The sequence below is a fragment of the Ambystoma mexicanum genome, chromosome 6p, assembly GCF_040938575.1.
Source record: "Ambystoma mexicanum isolate Mex_15411 chromosome 6p, UKY_AmexF1_1, whole genome shotgun sequence".
NCBI classification, from domain to species: Eukaryota; Metazoa; Chordata; class Amphibia; order Caudata; family Ambystomatidae; genus Ambystoma; species Ambystoma mexicanum.
The window spans coordinates 1,500,320,464-1,500,342,253 of record NC_090935.1 but is presented as its reverse complement, the minus strand read 5'-3'; the positions used below and the strand labels follow the sequence as shown (position 1 = coordinate 1,500,342,253).

General features: G+C 44.2%; 1 protein-coding gene across 1 annotated transcript in view; it reads right to left on the bottom strand.

Moving 5' to 3' along the window:
• The window catches only part of FRAS1 (Fraser extracellular matrix complex subunit 1), a 1,618,415-nt gene that overhangs the window by 624,723 nt on the left and 971,902 nt on the right, over window positions 1-21,790 (bottom strand). The window contains exons 37-38 of the mRNA XM_069626341.1: window positions 15,177-15,328; window positions 2,434-2,605 (exon numbers count right to left, since the gene is read on the bottom strand). Of these exons, the coding sequence (XP_069482442.1) occupies window positions 2,434-2,605; window positions 15,177-15,328 (324 nt within the window). The remainder of the gene's footprint in view (window positions 1-2,433; window positions 2,606-15,176; window positions 15,329-21,790) is intronic.

Genomic DNA, 21,790 nt, shown 5'->3' with positions numbered 1-21,790 from the left:
AGACTACTCAAAACCATGTTGTTTAACTAACCCCTCCACCCCACCCTACCTATCCCAGTGTATTTTCACAACTGTATGTAAATAACCACAACTGTATGTAAATATGCAAATATGCTTTGCATTGTATATATATACACCATGTATGCCTGTAACAAGTAAGACTGCTTTCAGCGCCACGATGCCCCCGGGCAGATGTGCGCTATACAAATCCAAATAAATAAATAATCTGAATTGCTTATTGGGGCCTGTGGCATGACCAAAGCCCATGCCCCATGGATTGTGGACAATGGCCATCGCTGCAAGCCATGAACACTGGCCGTTGGCCACAGTATGGGGTTAGAGTGACACTGGACCAGGATGCAGGCTAGGTGCAGTGGATAACAAGGGTGGTTTGGTGGGGCCGGGGTCATAGTCGAGCCTGGATATCCTGCCATCTACTGGTTCATCTAGAGTTCATTACTTCCAAAGTAAAAGGGCTTTGACAAGGACATTCCTGTCACACTATCCCTACTTTAGGTATCCACAAACCAATGATGCTACTTATGTCTTCAGGTTGATTGTTTAATGATGTGACGTCTGTGTGTTCGCAAGGAGGTGCCAAGTGTAGAGATATATGGTAGGCAGTGGGAACTCAATGTGTGTATTCCATTAACCTGGCTCACCTGTGAGGATTATGGGTGGGCACATGTGACTGTAAGCAGACGTTTAGACAGCATCACTACATGTTCAGTGTCAATTTTAGAAGTCAACAGAGGCTTTGCAAACATGCTTTAATACCGGTACCATGTCACGGTTTACCAATGCTCCTCTGCGAGGTTTAGATGCCTTGGGCTGAGCGTTAGGTTCATGAAACCCTAGCAAAGTTTAGTCCCTAGGTCGCCATGCAGAGACTCCTGGCCCCATCTCTGACTGGGTATTACAGAGATAATGGGGGGCTACGGGGGGACCTCAGGGTAAAGATATCTGTTCCGCTTTTGGTAACTTCCTCGGGGTCTGGAGAGTGCTCTCCTCTAGCATGTCCACTTCTATTGCGTCCTCGAATTGCTGGGCTTTAACACCTTCTCTGGCACTTGCTGTTTCGGTCTCCATCACGTACGCCACCCAGTGATAGACCTTGCAGAATGTCAGCGTCTTGGGCCGAAGTTGTTTACATCCAGGTAATCTGCTTCGGGTGGTCACGTGGGAGGCAGAGGCTGCAAAAGCGCCAGGGAACGTGTCTATTGCATCGGGGACAGGACCCAATGGCAGTTTTCTCCATCTAGAGGTATGGTGCCAGTGGGTGCAATAAACATTACAGAGTAATACATTCTCCTAAATAGTGTTTCCCTACTGAATGCCAAAGCTGGCCTGGGTTGACGTCTTCGACACGGAAGGAGGCATGGTGGGAGGGGGGGGGGCGGGTGGGGTTGATATGTTTAGATGCGATCAGGATCCTCTGTAGTCACCAAAGCGCTGTCTCGAAGTAGAAGTTTACGCTCTGACTCCTGACAACATTCCGATGGCAGAATACAACAATAAGAGATGTTGATGAGTGGAGCATCACGGCTATCTATCTATCTATCTATCTATCTATCTATCTATCTATCTATCTATCTATAGGGATAGTGTGTGACGTTGTCAATGCTATTTTACTTTGGAAATAAAAAACCTGCAATACTCAAGACCAACCATTAGATGGCAGGAAAGGCAAAGCATTTGAATTCACTCAACTCAAAAATAGTAATAATTTATGAGAAAGCTGATCCTGATAATTGAAAAACTACACTTGAAAAAAATATGCAATTGTACTTAAAATAAATGTCTTTTTTTTAGGTAACTAATTCCACTCCCCCACAGTATATACCAATGGCTTTCCGTAACTTACATTCTTCAAATCATTGTGAAATGAAGAGTTCTGATTCGAAATAGGCTGAAAAGCTGTCTAGGGTTGCCTGGCTTTTGCGGCTATACTGCCAATATGGAAGGAGTCAGACTGATTTGCAAATACATACTCTCCTCTAAAATGGTACAAAGAGCGAAAACATGATGGAGATGCTTCTGGGTCTGCCATAACCAATAGAACAAGCCATTTCATAGGGCTGTTACCTACCTTTTTTTTATTGAACACAGGATTGCAAATAGCAGATGAAAAACCCTAACACAATAAATGCAGCTAAACAGTGCATTTGAGAAAACAGATGACAGTACACACAATTTTAAATAGGTTAACTGTTCATCCGTATGATTTATTAGAGCATATCAATGGAAGAGGTTTGATATGATTAAGTGTTTAGATAAAGTGCTTCTCAGTAAGATGTTGGCCTCTGCATTTTACATGGCGGACATAGTATGTTGCAGGTAGTTCAGCAAATCATTTAACATTGTTGTGCATGTGGCTTTAACTTGAGTATGGACTGCCTGATCTAGAGGGCAACTCTCTGATGCTATACTTACATATATGAGCTCCACAGGACTGACCACTGGAGGTTGGTTCTCCTGAATCTCCTCAGATGTAATGGTAATGCTAAACATTTGGCTGTCAAGCCGGCTGTTTTCTGCATTGTACACCGTGAAGTGGAACACATCAGTGACAGGCTGTACATCCGTCTCAAAGTCAGTAGAATATCTGATGGTGGCAGACAAAAAAGACTGCATTAGGAATTAAACACATCTAATAGGCTACTCAGATAAAAAAGGATTACCACGGAGGAGAAAACATTACTTACATCCAGTAACGTTCTTCCTGATGGATGTTCCTCCCACAGATTCCACATCTCAGAAACAGTTCACAGCAGGGCGCGCTGTGCAGCGCTGGTTTAGAGGTTCCTCAGTGCTCTTAGTCATTGAGTCCAGACGAGGCGTCGGTACGAACAGCTCGCACCATGGCCCGTGACCTCTGTTACTCGTTTTTTCCCTGTGCTCAGTCATGTTGGGGATCACAAATTAAATGAGGTACCTCTCAGAATTGAAAGAGACAGCAAGGGGAGAGAGCTCCCTAATTGTGGGGTAGGTTGAGAGGGCGATAAGTAATCCATTGTAGGAGCATCCATCAGAAATAACATTACCAGAGGTAATAAGTCACCCTTCTAATGGATTGTGTCCTCCCACAGATTCCTCATTTTAGGCAGACTCTCATTGCAGTACTAAATTGCAGGAGGAGGGAGGAGCAAATCCTATTGACATCATACTAGAACATGCTGTGGGACCGCTCTACCAAAGCAGGTGTCCTGGCCTGGTAGAGTGTCTATTCTCAAAAGTGTGGATAGAGGCTGTGACAAATCTTAGGATGTTGTCCCTTCACCCCTAGGGGGAGAGCTTTCCCATGGGGCCAGGGCAGTGTGTCCACAGTAAAATAATCCCCTGGGGTGGTACACCGAGGGAGGATCACTTGGGGAGTGAAGCCCCCTAAGGGATTGGGGACACATTCTCAGGGAACGTTGTAGTCTCCTACATTGATACATTCAACCCCTTCTCAAATATCAAATCCTCCCGAACCACTGCAGATAGAGCAAAGGCGCTCTGTTGCAAGGTTAGTCACTTTACTGTACTTGACAAGCCTAAGATACAAGAGACTATATATATATATATATATAAAATGCGCATACATTACTCACTGCAATCATATTTCTGATGCTTGCATCTGCTTAGAGGCATATGCTATGCATAGGCTGACATCTAGTGGTAGTCACTAAGTATAACATGATTTGTTTTCGAAACTCGAAAAGGGACGTCGACTGGTCATGTTAGTAATACTATCCCTAGTGTGACGTCTACTGTACCCATGGTCCTTCACGTGTCGAGATCCCTCAGATTGTTTTGTTTCTGATATGAGATTGCATGAAGTGTATCATGAGTACCGATGTAATAAAGCAGAAAATAGCGATAGAGCAGGAAACATGCACCTTCCACTCCAGGAGGGGAGGAAGGGTGGGCAAATGTTATTCTAAGCAGATATAAAGCATCAGAAATATGACTAAGGTGAGTAAAGTATGTCTTCTGAGGCTTGTGGATCTGCTTAGATCGCATGTTATGCATAGATTAGCGAGCAGTATCTGGAGAAGGAGGTGGGTTGCAAGAAGGTACAGCGGAAAATAGATGTTTTAGCACTGCGTGTCCCATCTGTGAATCTGCTTTAGAGTGTGTCAATGCAGTAATACTGCATAAAGGTATGAATGGACCTCGAAGTAGCTGCTTTGCAAATAGGATCTAGAGGGACATTTGCAATAAATGCTACAGTAGCTCCTGTACCTCTGGTAGAGTGCGCTCTAGGAGTGAAAGGTAGGGTCTTTTTGAATAGCGAATAGCACATCTGTATGCATTTGGTTATCCATCTAGAGATGGCATTTTTAAAGATGTGAACACCTTCCCTACCAGGTGCTATGGAAACAAAGAGCTGATCAGTTTTCCTTGGAGGTTAGGTTTTGTTTATGTAGTACAAGATCGCCCTCCTTACATCTAATGTATGGAGGCTTCTTTCAGCGGAGTTAGATGGATTTTGGAAAAAAGGTTGTTCAATGGATTGGTTGACATGGAACTTGGAGATTAATTTTGGTGAAAACCTAGGACGTGTTTTAAGGACCTGTGGATTACAAGGAAAGGATCTTCTACAGATAACGCTAGTAACTCACTGACTCGTCTTATTGAGATGATGGCTACCAGGCAGGCGATTTTGTATGTTAAGTATTTTAGGCTGGTCTTTTGCATAGGCTCAAAGGGCGGACCCATGAACTTTGACAGCACAACATTAAGGACCCAACCTGGTGGAGGGATAGAAATGGGAGGGTATTATCTCTTCACTCCCTCCATGAAAGCCTTGATAACAGGAACTTTCCACCAAGACAGCTTGTTCTGCGAAGTGGTGTATGCAGACAAGGCCGCTAGGTGTACTTTGATGGAGGCCAGAGTCTAGTCGATAGAGCATGTAGTGTAGAATGTTGGATGGTGAATATTCCACTGGATTTAAGGATTGTGATCTGCACCATACCACAAACCCTTTCCACTTGTTGAAGTAACGGTGTCTGGTGTTGGGTTTTTGTGCCTCTTTTAGGATATCCATACACCTTTGAGGAAGTTTTAAATTACCAAACTCTATTACTTCAGGAGCCAGACTGCCAAGCTCTTAGACTGAGGATGTGGATGGAGTGTTGTCCCCTCGAGTTGGGACAGCATGTTGGAGGGGCACGGACGCTTGATTGGTTTGTATATCGCCAGTTTGAGCAGATGTGGAAACCAAGGTTGTCTTGCCCACATTGGAGTGATGAGGATTAGAGTGACTTGTTACTGGTGCATGCTGTGCACTATCCTCAGGAGTGACGTCGGTGGAAAAGTGTAAGGAGATTTCCATGACTAACTCATCCACAGGGCGTTCCCCTTGGATCCTGGTTGGAGCACGTTCAACTTCCTCACTGGACAAAACCAATGGGATGAAATTACGCATTGAGTCTTCCGGTCGCAATTAGCGCCTTCATGACCTTCACTCTCATATACAATTTTTTCATGATCTATCTTAGTAAAGTGGTCAACCAAGGTTGACTCCGATATACAGTCCGTAAAAAAAATGTTACATGCAATTGGGTGTCGGCTCCAATTATTGCACAATAATCCCAGGAATTCCCACTATCAATTGCTGACAAGAGAGAGCTTCAAATCTCCCCCACCCAGGCCGATTTCTTGCTCTTTACGATGATGTGGTTTAATAAAGAAGCCCCCAAGAATCTTAGTTAATTTCTTGTGGGTGTCTAGTGTCCTCTGAATTTGAGGCAAAAAATCCCTCCAATAATGGTAAAATAGTTTTATAAGCCATTGGTATCACCTGGTCTCGATTTAGCCATGCCCACTTAATGGAGGGCCTAGCATGGCCCATTATAGATAATATTACATTCAAGGCCACTACTTTCTTTATTGCTATGCCCAAGAAAGCATCGTCCATCTCCAGGATTACCGGGTGGTGATCGCTCTCCACACACTGGTATATCGCTAAATTCCTTATTAATGCCCAGGGTTCCAGGTTGACCAAGATATAAGCAATCCTGCTCTTGTATGTACCGTTGTCTAATGTTAACCCTTTGGGAGAATCCCGCAGAAATCGACCATTACCGGCCCTCATATTATTTTCTAATTACTATATTACTATATTACTTTCGTTCTGTGCACTTTGCAGCGCTAGTCTTACAAGCTGCATTTGCTGGAGCCCTTCCGGCCGTCACTTACCTCGGGGAATACAGAAGTGCTATCACCTCATTGCCTTTTAACACTGGTTCCTCCACATCAGCTACTTGCTAACAAAGAATTATTTGTAGCTTTTCAGTGGGCATTTAGTGTTTCAGCTCCCTTCTGACTTGCTGTCTCCCGATAATCAATGGCTAATAACCATTGGCTGCATTTCTTTGTCTCCATTACAGTGTATGCACCCCACTGGTGCCTCAGACTGTTTTCTGCTCTAAGCAAGCGGGGACCCCCAACCATCATTTTGAAATGGGCACCCTCACATCTTCAGCTGGGCCTGCCTGTAAAGAAGACAATCAGTGCCAGTCTGAACGCGCTCAGTTCCAACAGGTGTATGTGGAGTCGAGCCCACTCTCCATTGGCTCATTCAGATGAGCGCCACAGCCCTTCCATATCCACGATTGCTTCCAGCTACGGGTGCCAAAAGGGTTCTCCTGCCATTAAGTTCTTCCTGCTAGTCCACCATAGGAGATCCTCTGCGACACTGATCAGGATCTGAAGTAGGTCTGCCATGTCACCTGAGACCTATGAACACAGAGCTGAAAGTCCACTGAAATAATGTCATGTGCAACTGGGCCCCTGGTTCAGGGAAATGCAGGTTGACATAAGACCTAGCAACCACAAAAAGTCTCGGGCTGGCAAGAGTTGGGTGATCTGAAATATGGTGACCATCTGTTGTATGTGCAGAGCCCTGCCATCAGGGGGGACAGCCTCCCCTGAAGAAGAGTTCAGAACCGCTTCGATGAACCAGAACGTTTGTGAAGGTATCCCTTGAAGTTAGGGGAATCCCAGTTTGGGTAAGAGGTGGCAGGTGTGGTTGAGGTAATCCACAGCTTTATCCGAGAAGTGAGCTTTCGTTAGCCAATTTTACCTCCTGTGCCTAATGATGGTCTGGAGAACTTTCTCTAGCCTTTTCTGGCAGCTGCTTGACCTTTTCCTCTTTGGTTGTGATAGCTTTAGTAACTAAAAGGCTTCCGTTTCCGTGTTTGGGTTGCAGGTTGGAGACAGACACTCCTAGTGCCTTTGCTTCCACTTTAGATGCCTGCAATTTCTCTAGTTTATCATCCGCCTACGGGCCAAACAAGTTCGAGCCATCAAATGGCATTTCCAGCTGTTTGGGTAATACATTATGTGCAAATCCTATCTTTCTGAGCCAGACAACCTCTGTGATATGGAGCCTTTGCTTATGGCCCTCCCCACGCAGCCTGCAGCATCCAGTGCGGAACAAAGTGCTTGGCACATAGCCATCTTACTATCTCCCACTATATTGCGGGAACTGTCGTCCATTTAATCTTTTAGGACATGTTTGGCAGCCTTTGATATATCCGCCCACAAAGTGTGTGTGCACTTGGACAGGAAATCTGGGTCAGAGGACATCTGTTTGCAGTTCCTTACCAGATCCTTGCGCACTGCTGGTGTTGAGCAGGGTCTCTACCACAGTTCTAACAAGTAATCTTTAAGGGGAGCATAAAAAGGTAGGAAAGAGTATACCTGTGGACCATTGTTAGGGTGAATTTACATTTCTGTGCTAATTTCCTCCCACCTTAGAGACCCCCAGCTCTTTTGCTGGACTTAGGACTTTTTCATTCTAACTCCTGAGTGGGACCTTTTTGTTTTTCCTTGGTTTGGATTTTATGTGTTCACTGTTTTTTTGGAGTCTGACAAACTCCATAGGCATCTGCTTTTTGTATATTGACACACAACACATTCAGTGCAGTTTCACTGAGATGTCCTTTGGATTTCTCTTAAGGTTTAAATACCTTTTCTTGGGTGAAATTGATCTACTTACCTTTTTACTTTGTAGGTCCAGCACATACCATCTTTTGTGGAGGGCTGGGGGCTACATAGTGGCCCCTCATCCTACTTTCTCAAGTAACATTTTTTGTTACCCTCACTACTTTAAATGGCTGGTGGAAGTGGTTTAATTTGTCCTACCAGTGTGCTTTTTTACAGCAGGCTGAAACATCACCTGCAGTACATCACCCATAGGTGTCCTTTTTGTCAAGATGCCCACTATCTTCTTTTTTTTTGCCATTTTCTGTTTGTGAGGTGTTTCTTGGCTTTTACTCTGTGTGTTTAGACGGATTTGAGCTGTTTGTGTGTCAAGAAGGGCAGGAAGTGAGGGAGTTTCCTGAAACTCCACTGTCCTTTGTCTGTAGGAGTGCCTGAACGAAACCCGTTCTGATTGGCCGGCTGGCTGTCCTGAAAAGATAGCCACCCTACTATGTGATTGACAGCTTAGGCTGTGAATGAATGGGAAACTCGCTTAAAAGGCACAGGTTTTGGGGGTAGAGGCAGAGTCCACCACTGGAAGAAAAACCAGAAGCAGAAATCGTGAAGAGAAGCCCACTGCAACCACCTGGACCTTGAAATGGCCGGTGAAGCCCTGCTGCTGTGCTGACCTCCTTTTTTGAATTGACAGAGAAGTTTCTTCCCTTGGGTTAGTGGGACCAACTAACCCCGGGACAAACTCCACATTGGCGCAATCCCTGACTTGCTGTGCCTCTCCATTGCAAGACTTCATTGGAGGATTCCCCTGGTCCTTACATTATAAGTAAATGTTCTATCCTTTCTATTTTTCCCTAACCCTTCCTTTCTGAAACTCAAAGTCTAAAGAGTATATTGGTGTTATATATTAATGCAATACTATCCTTGTTATTGAAGTCACTTCAGGGTGTAGGAGCAAAGTATTGACATCTCCAAAGAGTATTCGCCAGCTTTATTGATTTTGAAAAGTAATTCCAAAGTTCTATTGGACTGTCACAAACAACTGCCTTTTTAAAGAATGCTTTACTAAAACTGATGCTAAATACATAAATAACTATAACTGAAACCTTAAGTGCAAGTGTTACTTGAGTACTTGTATTGACAGATTTCATTTGTACAGCTCTACAGCTCAAATCTACACCTCTTGAGATAGGCCTGGCTGCTCATTCACACTACCAACGTGTGTAGTACAGACCTATACCAAAAGGTGGGTTACCTAATACCAAGCAGATAAGTCTTGTGTAGTCTCACACAGTCTGACTGCACTAATTCTTAGCTAACACCCATGTCGAGGATGTCGGTGAGATTCAGAGATCTCTTTTGCAGGAGTACCCTAAATCAAGGCATCACTGACCTTAGCCATCATCCCTCTGTATGCAGCTTTAGGATGACAATGAGGGCTTGCCTGTTCAGATTCAGCTACAGCAGAGGTGTGTCTAGGCTACTTGCATACTTTAGATTCATGGCTAACTCTGTCAGCCTGGCCTCCTCCGATTGGAATGCCTCTGGGGCTCGAGTCGATGTCAATGGCTCGAAGCGAGAATCGGGATTGGGTCACCATGCACATTAAAAATTCTTCAAAATGAACCCAAAAAGTATTTTCTAGACTGTGGGATAAGTCTCGAGGACGAAACTGCTTTAGCTCTTGAAGCTGAAAGGGCTTTTGAGTTTGAAAAGTTTATTCGGACAAAACAGTATCCATTAAACACAATAAAAAACAGGAAGAATACATTCATCTCTGAAGTGCAACATTAGTCCATAAAAATGAACAGTATACAAAATAATTCATAACCACCCATAATATATCACAGTAGGACATTAATCTTCTAAAATACAAAGATAATCGATGCTGTTCAAAATCACACCTTACAGGATAATTTATAATACTAAAACACAACTCCTTATGGCTGCCCTTCTCAACAACATTGCAACCTTCAGATATGAGAGCAGAGCTCAAGCAGTACATTTCAAATCTGTCTTTAATAGCAACATCAATGCTGGCCTATATTGGTGCAGGTCAGTGTATCTCAATACTTGCAAAATGGTTTGCTCTCTGATAATTGCATAACCAGGGAAAAACAAAATAAAATGAGCCAGATCTTCAAAGTGGCACCACAGACAGGACAGCTTGGATTGTCCGGGTAGCCAGTCCACTTGGCCGTGTTCCCCCTCAGGCGCAGGCTGTCGAAGCGAGGTCTGGTGTTACGCCAACTATGATGACCCACCCTAGACCAAGTCAGATACGGCTGGATGGAGGGCAAACCACTAATAAGTTGATGATATGCATCAGCCTGTGAGGGCCGCACTGCATTGGTGCGAGTTGCTGCTAGTTCCCCAATTACCACCTGCTTAGAAGAATTAACTTCTCTGACTTGAAACAGCCTGGTTGCAGGAGGAATAGCCACCAAATGTACCCTGCACATGTGCTCACTTGCGAATTTGAGACACAAATCCATACTCATAGTTGCTTTAATTATAAAATTAGCAAAACGAAAAGGTGATGGCTGGAAGGTTTTGAATAAATCATAACCACGGGCAAAACTCTGGGCAACCCTCCAGACCATCGTTTTTCAGTCTGCCAAGCCATTACAGAAGGGGAAAAACCATATGCAAATCAGGCATGGTCCTACCCCAAAAGGGGTAGTCCAGCCCAAACTGCTAGGTCACATCCCTTCTGCACGAGACCACAAGCATCCCCAGACATGTTTCAGCCTTGTTGGGCGTCATCAGTGAGGAGTAGCTTGGGTCTCTAGGCCCGGCAGACTCGGGACCCACGTCTGGGCATACCCGTCCCACTCGGGGTGACTTTAGCAAAACGAAAAGGTGATGGCTGGAAGGTTTTGAATAAATCATAACCACGGGCAAAGCTCTGGGCAACCCTCCAGACCATCGTTTTTCAGTCTGCCAAGCCATTACAGAAGGGGAAAAACCATATGCAAATCAGGCATGGTCCTACCCCAAAAGGGGTAGTCCAGCCCGAACTGCTAGGTCACATCCCTTCTGCACGAGACCACAAGCATCAGGGCAGGACAAAGACTGATATGTTTGGGATATTTCTTCTCTGTGAAAGATAGTGAGCTAAAGACTCTGGGTAAGGCTCTTGTAACCAGGACTCATGTCTGGTAGAGAGTCTCCCAGGACCCCCCTTGTTATCTGCTTAATTATAAAATGGCACTACTTGGCTTTGGGATTTCCCCAAATTCTAAGCCATAGTAAACCTGGTGCAACTGCCCACTCGTCCTCCAAAAACGGCATCCCCAGTTCTCTATGTATAGATGCACAGGAAGAAGAGCCGGGTAGTCCCAAAAGCCTTTTAAAATAGCAGTTTTCCCTTGCCTGCATATCACCAGCCTTTTGAAACCCCCAAAAAGCTGCTCCATAGAGAGAAGCTGCCTTAACCTGCATAAAGTAGAACTTGAGTGCGGATTCCAGGTGTTGGCCCTTACACCTAGAGGAGAAACGATTGAGACCCCCCAGGTATTGCACATTTTCAAGGATTGTTTTGTAACATCTGCCTTGCTCGAAAAACACACTGAGAACCTCACACCCAAGTAATCGTATTCATTGACCCTCGGGATAATGTCCCCTATACAAACTATTGGGCGCACCGTGATCGTCTTTTTACTACCGCTGCAACTGAAAACCGCTGATTTTACTGAATTTATTTTGACACCTAAGCTGGTCATGAATGTGGCGTACACATCGACCAATGCCTGTAATGCCCTAGGTGTTCTGGCCATGAGCACTGTGTCATTGGTGTATGCCAAAACAGGGAATGGCCTGCCCCCCACTCACAAGAAATCTGCATTAGTGTTTAGTGGTACCTGCAGCAACCCATTGATATATAAGGCAAAAAGAATTAGTGCCAGAACACACCCTTTGCGTACTCCCAATATCACATCGAACCACTCGGTGCACCTCCCCCCTGGACCAAGCCGAACATTGGCCTTGGTGTTTGAATGGATCTCCTGCAAAACTCACAATATCAGCCGGACAGCTCTTGGACTCTAGCACGGGCCACAACTTTGAGCGATCAACCTTGTCAAAAGCCGTGCCTAAATCCATGAAAGCAAGGTAGACCGTCTCGTCCTTACAAAAAAACAACATTCGATACTAGTAGATACAGGTTAAGTGCCTTCTCCATGGTCCCCAAGCCTGGGCGAAAACCAAATTGAATATCCGTGAGGATATTGCTCTCAGTGAGCCAACACTCCAAATGCCCCCGCAAAACTCACTCAACAGAGAAATGTGACAGTAAGAAGAGGGTTTGGTGATGTCGCCTTTTTTTTAAATGGGGAAAATTGTTGCTGTCTTCCATGACGGGGGATAATGGCCCGAACTTAAACAGGCATTAAAGGCATCCGTCAACAACGGAGCCCAGAGATCGAGCTGACTCATGAAAAGGTCCGCAGGTATGGCATTGGGCCAGGAGTTTGATTACAAGATTGTGCCCCAATAGCCTTAGTTACTTCCTCCAGAGAGAAACGTAATACTACTCCCTCACTCTGAGTCTCTACTCTTGCTCTGCCATCGTCATACAGGATGCCAAAATAAGAAGCCCAGTCAGAAGCCCCCACATGTGTCCCCAAAGGGCTTTTGAAATCTGAGCTTGGAGGATGTTGACGAATGCTGGAGGAGTCGAGATCGCCAAAGGGCACGAAAGGCCTTGAGGTTTCGTCAGGCCCAAAATTGCACATTGGCTTTTAGGCGTGTGGGAAAGACGGGACTCTGAGACCCTCCCGGCTTTGTCAAGTGTGCTGGGCTCAATTGTCTTGTATTTCTTGCCTCCTGAGGAAGAAGCAGGAGGTTTCACTTCCATCATCTTCTGATCGAATGTCTCCCTTTTTCTGCCTTTGTCGCCTCTTCTTCTTTTTCGATGATGAGGATGATTGTCTGTTTTCGCTCCTCGAATAAGATAACTTTTTAATTTCTCAAGCAATCTGTTGACTGTCCCTGAGCTTTTCCCATAGTGGGCCTCCATTTTGATGGGGCGTGCTGGGTGACTGATGCCGAAAGCCAGAGAGCTAATTTCAGTGGTCTCTCTTTCACTGCCTTTGGCATGATCAGTAGCAAGGCATTACAGACAAACTTTGTGGGTGTCTGCCAGGGTCATTTTTGTTTCTCAATTTCAACATTTCTTAAAACCAGAAGGTTTAGGTGTTGACATTTAAATTTGTACCAACACCGGTGTCACAACCAGACACAACAAAAAAGAGTGCAGAGGAACCTCTACACCAAAGTCACACTATACCCCTACTGCCAAATGTTTCTGAGATCTACTGCCACGGGAAGAATATATCTAAGATGATGAATCCGAGGGAGGACACAAACAATTAGAAATTCCGCAATGATGGACAATGGTGACGATCTAGCACATCAGAGAGAAGGAGATTTGGAGGGATGTTGGGGTACACAATCGTTCCAGTTCCTGTCCCAAGCAGATGAGGAGGACCAGCAGCAGGACGAGAAAGACTTAGGAAGGTCACCCAGCACCTGAAAATGCAAACCAGAATACAGGCAAGAGACACCAATCCCACCACTATGGCCATACACAGTCAGAAATTGGCTTCAACGCATTTGCCTCTGCAAAATCATCCAATAGGTAGGCCAACCTGCTTAACCTCTAAAGATCCAGCTGAACTGAGTGTACTCACAGGGGCTGGCTTCTGCCAGACCACCAATCCAATTAGGAGATTTAAAGCAAAGATTTCAGTGGCCAAGCAATCAGGTTGGCACAAATAACCACCAGACACCTAGATTCACCCCCACAGGAAGTGCAGTGGCCTGCCAAGGGCCAGGAACTGATCTAGACCAGTTTAAACCATAGAGTGCGCCATATTGGTCTCACAATGACCCCATATGTGTGCACAGCGGCCATTTTAGGCTCGCCTCATGGTTTCACTGAACAAAGGAAGCCCCTAAAACAAAACGTCCAAGAATGGGTCGTAAAAACCTATTAGTGCCCAATGGCTACCATAAAGTTACATTGGACTACTAATATGGTGAATCAACTTGCACCCCTGCTAAAGCCAAAACTTATTAGCTACCCGCCTAATGCATAAAACCAAAGTAGAGTGATATAACGGCTTGAGGGCACCAAAGGGATGCTTAAGAAACAGCGCTGGGCCTGAGCGCATTAAGAGCGACACAGGACCATATACTCTTAAGGAGTGAAAAAGGGATGTAGTGGCAAGAGGGCTTCAGAGAAGTACCTCTGACCATCAAAATAAATTAGAAAACATAAAAAACAAAAGGGGAAAACTGCAAACAGAGTAGGGGTGCCATAAAATGAGACTATAGAACCCACAAAAATGCAATTATGCCCTTCAAGCTCCACACATTTTACAAGGTGAAGTTGTTTGAAGAATTAAGCACCCTAAAAAGGAGGGTGAAACAGAGGTGTGAGAGAGTCGGGATTTGGAAGTGGGATGTGAAGGATAGTGTGTGGCAGAGGAGTGAGGAGGAAAGTTGCAGACAGGAGGTGGAGAAGGTGAAGAGGAGAAGAAAGAAGGAAGTGTGAAGGAGACTGGGGGTACACAGATGCAGAATGGATGAGGATGGGAGATCATCATAGAGCGAGAGGGGGAGAGGAGTGGAGGATAAAGAGAGCAGTGGCAAAGGGTAGGAGGTGGAAAGGAATAACAGAGATAAATTGGTGAGAAGTCAATCGAGAGTGTAGGGCAGCAGAGGGGAGGGATGGAGCAATGCTGAGAAGGAGAAGTCAAGGGAAGGAAGTAGAGGTTACTTAGAATACACTGATGAGCCAGAGATGGGGACACAGAAGACAATAGACTGTTTGAACATATCTTGAGACAGGCACAAGCCATCCATCTTTACTTATAAGGAGGTTGCTATGACTGAGAAAGCTTCATCAGAGTATGTTGATAGACATCGCACAAAGAAGATATATTCAAATTGATGTACTACAAAAGGACATTAACTTCAAATGTTAGCTGGCCAAAATCAGGCTCTCGTTTACCATGACAAACGACACAACAGCATGCCACATGATAGCCTCGATTTCATTATATATGGCATCTTCAACATGCCATTTTTCACATAGGAAATGAGAACATTGCAACTGAGGTGTGGCTCACTGTTAAGCAGGGCAGTGTTGTTAAGACTGGGTGCTGTCTGGGGTTAATAAGATATGCACTACAAGGGAGTTAAATATCACATTGGAATGCTTTTATGTGATAGTATACCTGATTTTCTGTTTGTTGATATCATCCATGGTGAAAAATGAAAACTCTGCAAGCTCCTCAGCGGCTTCACCAGCAAGTGTCTTGGTTAGTCGGCCATACATGGGCAGTGAAATCAACTGGATTCTGATCTTTGAATCCGGAGAGTTGTGGTCCTTATCAAAGCAACAAAAACAGGTTTAAGTTTCTAAATCATTTGTTTACTGCACCATTATTCACACAATATACAGAGTTTCTTTCTTTGCCAGCTTTCATTTGTAACAAACATTATTACGTTACTGTTTACAAGCTGAGCCTAAATAAACTGAGCCTTGTTTTTTTATAGATGTGTGAAACAAACTGTAACATCATCAATTAACATACGTTATCATTGAAGAACTACCAATATTTAATAGGTTTGTGCAACCATTCAAATAAGATGTTAGAAAAGTACAGAATCTTGAAAAAAACGTAGTTTTTGGATAATCCAAAAGAAATTAAAGGATTTCGCTGATATGGGAATTTGCATCTGGGGAAGGTTGCTCCTCCAATCAGGACATAATATTGCTGAAATCCAAAATGTATGTTTACGGCTCCTACTCTCGGTTACTGCTTTAGGGCCTTCCATTTAGCTGTAAAAACTTAAAATCATTTTACATTCTCTCTCCCTTCGTGTGCATTTTAATCACAGAGTACACTAACATACTTGCAACCACCTGAGTGTATGTGATTTTATGTTGTACACTTGGTATATGGAGATGGTATTGGCAAGAACTTGAAGAACTTGCACTGAGATATATTCCGACTGGTGATTTTCTCAGCTGTATCATTTTTATCATTGGTTGAAACCTGTAGGGCAAATAAATATTAAATACAGACTCAAAAATATCACCTCTGAGTCGTTGCGCAGCCCTGATGCAGGTAAATATTGCACATTTAAACTGTATTTATAACAGATAAACAAGCACAGTGTAACAAGTAGTTTAGTGCAATAAATTTGTCAGCCAAAATGCTATTAGAACAAATTTTATGAATTAATGCAAAAAACAGAACTGCCGACACGTGTTTCAACCCTGGGCAATGGGTCTTTTTCAAGGCAAAACTGTTATAATGGCAAACACAAATATGTGTATGTTGATATTACATAATATCATAAAGTCATGTTGCAAAGATAAATTGAGGTTTTATGTAAAACAAAATTCAACAAAGAACGGAAGGGATGGGATGGGGGCCAGTAGCCATCGGAGAAAAGCAAAACAGAAAGCAAGTAAACATTGCGTCATGTCAATAAACAAAAATCCATACCAAACAGTAATGTAATCCAAGTTGCATAAGGGTGAAATATAAAAATAAAATTTGTTACCATAAGTAGTAGAACATTCATTGGCCAGAATCCCAGATGGAATATCCAAATGATTATAACCATAAATTGGAAACAGAAAATATGAAATGCACAATGAGCTAGGTCCTTTATGAACAAACACGGAATGCATTAAAACACTTGTTGTGCCAAATATTATTGCATGGTGCATGATGCATATATTGTCTCTCTGGTAGGGAGAGCAAGAGTGTTATACCAGGATCCAAACTGTTCATCCCTTAAGCACCTCAAAGCCTGACATGCGGTGATCAAGGAATTGTTATTTTGTGACTGCCTCAAGCCACCCACTTATGATAAGAGTGCATTGGTAGGTTTGAAAAAGCAAAAAATATTACCGTATGTTGGTCGTTCCGAGTATATATGGTATCCACCAACACAATCTGCAAATGGTAGAACACAAACCTAGATCCAAATTTGTACCAGTAAGTACAGATGCAAGCGTTATAGACACTTTCTATCAGGCAGTCATACAAGACATTCATAAACAAATAGACCACTACCAGTCCCTGTCTACCAAGTCTACTCTCATGTTTTCTGAAAAAACTGCTCTTAGAAACCTTGCCCAGGATGCGAGCATTGTTATCAAGGAGGCCGATAAAGGTGGCAATATTGTGATTCTGAATACTGTAGATTATATTACCATGGCTAATGAACATCTCAGTACTCCCGGATGCTACCAATTGTTAGCAGGCAATCCTACCAAAGAAACAGTTACCCAACTCAACATTTTGCTACATGACTGGCATTCATGTGGGACTCTCACATATGATGAAAAATCTTACTTATTCAGACCCAATCCTGTTATTCCCACAATGTATTTTCTTCCCGAAATTCAAAAGGAATACACAACGTTACCCTAGGTACGACCTATCATGAGTGGCTTAAGATGGGCCACTGAGGGACTTTCCCAGTATATTGACTCTGCAATAAAGGATATTATACCAACACTGCCAGCTTACTTACGTGACTCCACCCAAACACTGAAGATCTTATATGATTTAGAATGGTGCCCCAATTTTCTCTTGGCAACTTTTGATGTTAAAGCATTGTACACTTCACTACAACATCACATAGCTCTGCAAATTATTGACTTCACATATCGCAAACATTCAGCATCACGTAGCCAAATTGTTCATATGATTAAAGACTTTTAAAGACACTCTTCCTCTCCCTATCAGAGAGACAATATATGCATCATGCACCATGCAATAATATTTGGCACAACAAGTGTTTTAATGAATTACGTGTTTGTTCATAAAGGACCTAGCTCATTGTGCATTTTATATTTTCTGTTTCCAATTTATGGTTATAATCATTTGGATTTCCATCTGGGACTCTGGCCAATGAATGTTCTACTACTTATGGTAACAAATTACATTTTTATATTTCACCCATATGCAACTTGGATTACATTCCTGTTTGGTATTGTTTTTTGTTTATTGGCATGGTGCAATGTTTACTTGCTTTCTGTTTTGCTTTTCTACGATGGGTACTGGCCCCCATCCCTTCCATTCTTCGATAATTTTTTTTTTACATAAAACCTCAATTTATCTTTGCAACATGACTTTATGATATTATGTAATATCAACATACACATATTTGTGTTTGCAATTATAACAGTTTTGCCTTGAAAAAGACCTAATGTCCAGGGTCGAAACACGTGTCGGCAGTTCTGTTTTTTGCATTAATTCATAAAATTTGTTCCAATAGCATTTTGGCTGCCCCAATTTTTGCACTAAACTACTTGTTACACTGTGCTGCAACCCTTTTTTCAATTGTTCTTCAAGCTATCACTTATTGGATCTTGTCTCTTTTTTGAATTTTCGTTAATCCCAGCGCCACACAACTACAGCACACCTCAACCTTGTTTTCCAAATACAAATTAAAGCTCACTGTACAATGTAATTTAATGTTATGATGCACTGACATTTGTGATGAAGTCATGTGCAAGGGCCTTGGGAGGATAGGTCATGAGAGATACCACTCGCTCCAGATATGTCTACAACTCCCTAAGACTCACTATCGTCCACTACTACCAATTACCATCTCCTTCTCCCACCACTGCATTACTACCTCCACAACTGCTACCATAACAGCAACCACTTTCACCCTGCTACTCCTGCTCTACCTCTACTCCTCACATTCTCCACTCGCACACAAATACTCCAGATATCCCCTCTCTCCACTAGCTTCTGCACTGCGGTCGCTCTCACCTCCTCTGGTCTCTCAGACGTCCTCACCAACTCCTATCCTCACCCAACTAACCCACACTTAGCCACTCACAATGCTGACTTAAATGCCCCACCCCCTTCCAGGATTGGTTCCTTAGCTTGGTGAATCACCAAACTGTCTCCAGCGGTGTGACTTGGTAAGATTTGTTAGGGGCTAATTAGACCCACTCCCTTCTTGCTGTATTCTTGATGTAGAGCATGTAATGACTCTCTGGAGTCATTTGTTTGTTTTGTTTTGGTATTTATATAGCGCACCGAACCTGGAGGCATCTGGGCGCTTTTACGTACGAAAATTAGTTACAGGAGTTTCTTGAAGTACAATTCAGATAGCCACCTCAAGATACAAAGGGGCTGCGTCAAACATATAGTTGCATGTGTGAAGTTAAGGTAAGCATGAAATACAGTTCAGAAAGCCACCTCAGGATACAAGGGGCTAAGTCAAACATATATGGTACATGTGTGAGGTTACAGTAAGCATAACAATACGGTTCGGAAAGCCATGTCTCATGGTGCAAGAGGCTAAGTCAAACGTAAAGTTCCTTGTTACGGTAAAGCATGAAATACAGTGCGGAAAGCCATGTCTCATGATACAGAGGGGCTGCGTAAAACATATAGATACATGTAATGGAAAGAAACAGTATAATTGCCAGTGTTGCAGGCAGAGTGTGCGTGCAGCAGGCAATAACGACAAAGGCAGGATGGTCACAATGTCAGGCCGGTGCTGAAGCATCGTGCTAGTTAGGGGTAGCTGCCAGGATCAGAGCGCAGCGTAAAAATATATTAAAGATAAGCTGGAAGCATACCAGATAGGCATTTTAGGCATGGTAAGTATATTTGCCAGTACAGTCAGGTGCAACGCATTATAAGGTAGGTAACATTACATGTGAGCAAATCGGTATAATCGGTATAACACAGTGCTGGGAGCGTTATGATGGATGGGTTGCGGTGGGTAGAGTCAAAGCAGCGCGGGGAGGTTAGTCAAATGATACAGATGAAATGGAAACGGGTACTACGCGAGGTAAGGTAGGTCGTTATGGTATGATTGTTTATATCGTTTATTTATATAGCGCCTATACACAATGTGTTTCAAAGCGCTTCAAGGCAAGGGAGGGAACAAGGGAAAATACAACCACATTCTTACAGGCCATGAACAGTAAGGATGTGAAATTAACTATCGTACTCGGTCTGACGACATTTCAGATAGTGCAAGAACTAAGACATAGATAAGGAAGGGAGGGGGAGAGTGGGAAGGAAATGGAAACAGACAGGCGACTACCGTACTAGGCCTGACGACATTTCTGGTAGAGCCAGAGAAAAACAAAAGGTGAGGGAGAGGGGTGCAGAAACGGAGGGGAGGAACAAAACAAGCGACTATCATACTAGGCCTGACGACATTTCAGATAGTGCTGGAGGGGTGGTGGGGAGGAAATAAACAGTAATGGGAGGGTGGAGGAGGAAAGACGAGGTTGCTATCATATTAGGTCCAGGGACAATTCTGATAGAGTAAGTGCATGGAAGAAAGTAAGGGGTGGAGATAGGAAAAGGGAGAAGGGAAAGGAGGAGGGAAAAGAGAGTAAGAGGTCAAAAAGAGTGGAGAAGCAAGAGTGGAGAGCGAATACAATTGCAGAAGTCAGTAGTAACACATAATGTTGCAAGCCAGGATACAAGATGAAGATGGGAACAGCATGATTCAGGGCCACCATGAGTACAAGATGCAAAGGAAGTCCAGCATGAGAGTTGAGAAAGAGGGACGCACCGTGAATGAATGAAGTCCATAAAAGTCAAATCCAGCATTGGCCACAAGACAGTGATGGTGAAGGAAGGCACCAGGTGGGCGGGGCTTGCTAAGTGGTGAAAAAGAGCAGCATGCAGGAAGGTACCAGGTGGGCGGGGCTTAGGCCAGGTGACCTAGATCCACTTGCACCTGCTCCCCATCTGCAAAGGAAAAGAAGCTGGAGGGCTCCTTAAGTAGGGAAACAGAGCGGCAAGTAGGAAGGCACTAGGTGGGCGTGGCTTGCTAAGTGGTGAAAAAGAGCGGGGAGCAGGAAGGCATCAGGTGGGCGGGGCTTGCTAAGTGGTGAAAAAGAGCAGCAAGCAGGAAGGTACCAGGTGGGCAGGGCTTAGGCCAGGTGACCTAGATCCACTTGCACCTGCTCCCCATCTGGTGAATGTAGAGTAATAAAAGCACTTCCTGCATAGGGAGCGGGTGTTGTGAAAGTTGTCGACAGGAGTGTGTGGGATTTAGCAGGCCTCACAACGTGTTACTATGGCTAGTTCAGGTATACGGATGTGGATTAGTAGGCAGTAACGGTATACATGGGATAATAAGCGAAGCAGTAGTGTTAGGAGATGTCGGCTCAGTTAGAATAGTCATACATTATGAAGGTGAAAACATAAAGAGACGGCTAGGAGTGTAACCATACATATTCCTGGAGGCAGCGTTGTACAATCCAGGTACCAAGCCTAAGTCAGGGTGGTTAATCGTTTAAGTACGGAAGAAGACCCAGGGTCGCGTACAACTGCTAGCATAGTTCGGCGGCAAGGTATAAGTGGGGGAGGTGGACAAGCGTTCTAGAGAGTCTGCAGGGCAGGTGCAGCCCTTACCTTGGTTGGATCCGCATCCGGCATCCAGGAAAGACAGGTCTAGCAGCCTTAGAGCTGGACCTTGTAACTGGGGCCGGCTTTGCCTCCCAGCTCGAGGCCGCGCTCCTATTTGCCAAGGATCTGGCCGAATCGGGGCACAGGGGACTGCAAGGTCATCTGAACTAGGGACTAGGGGCAGGCAAGGTGGTGTGTCACTCTGGCGGCCAGCTTGCTATGGCTCATGGTCCGATTTTTGAAATGCAGGTCAGTGGGTCGGTGAGGGTGCCAGGGTGGAAATGGAACATCCTCCTCATGCTCTCGTCCATGAAAAGACAGGTGCTGACGTCATCATTACTTTCCAGGCAGTGTAGCGAGAAGAGCTCCCGCTCCGTGAAATGATACGCCCTGTTGTGTCCCCCAGGAACGCTCCTATGCTACGATGA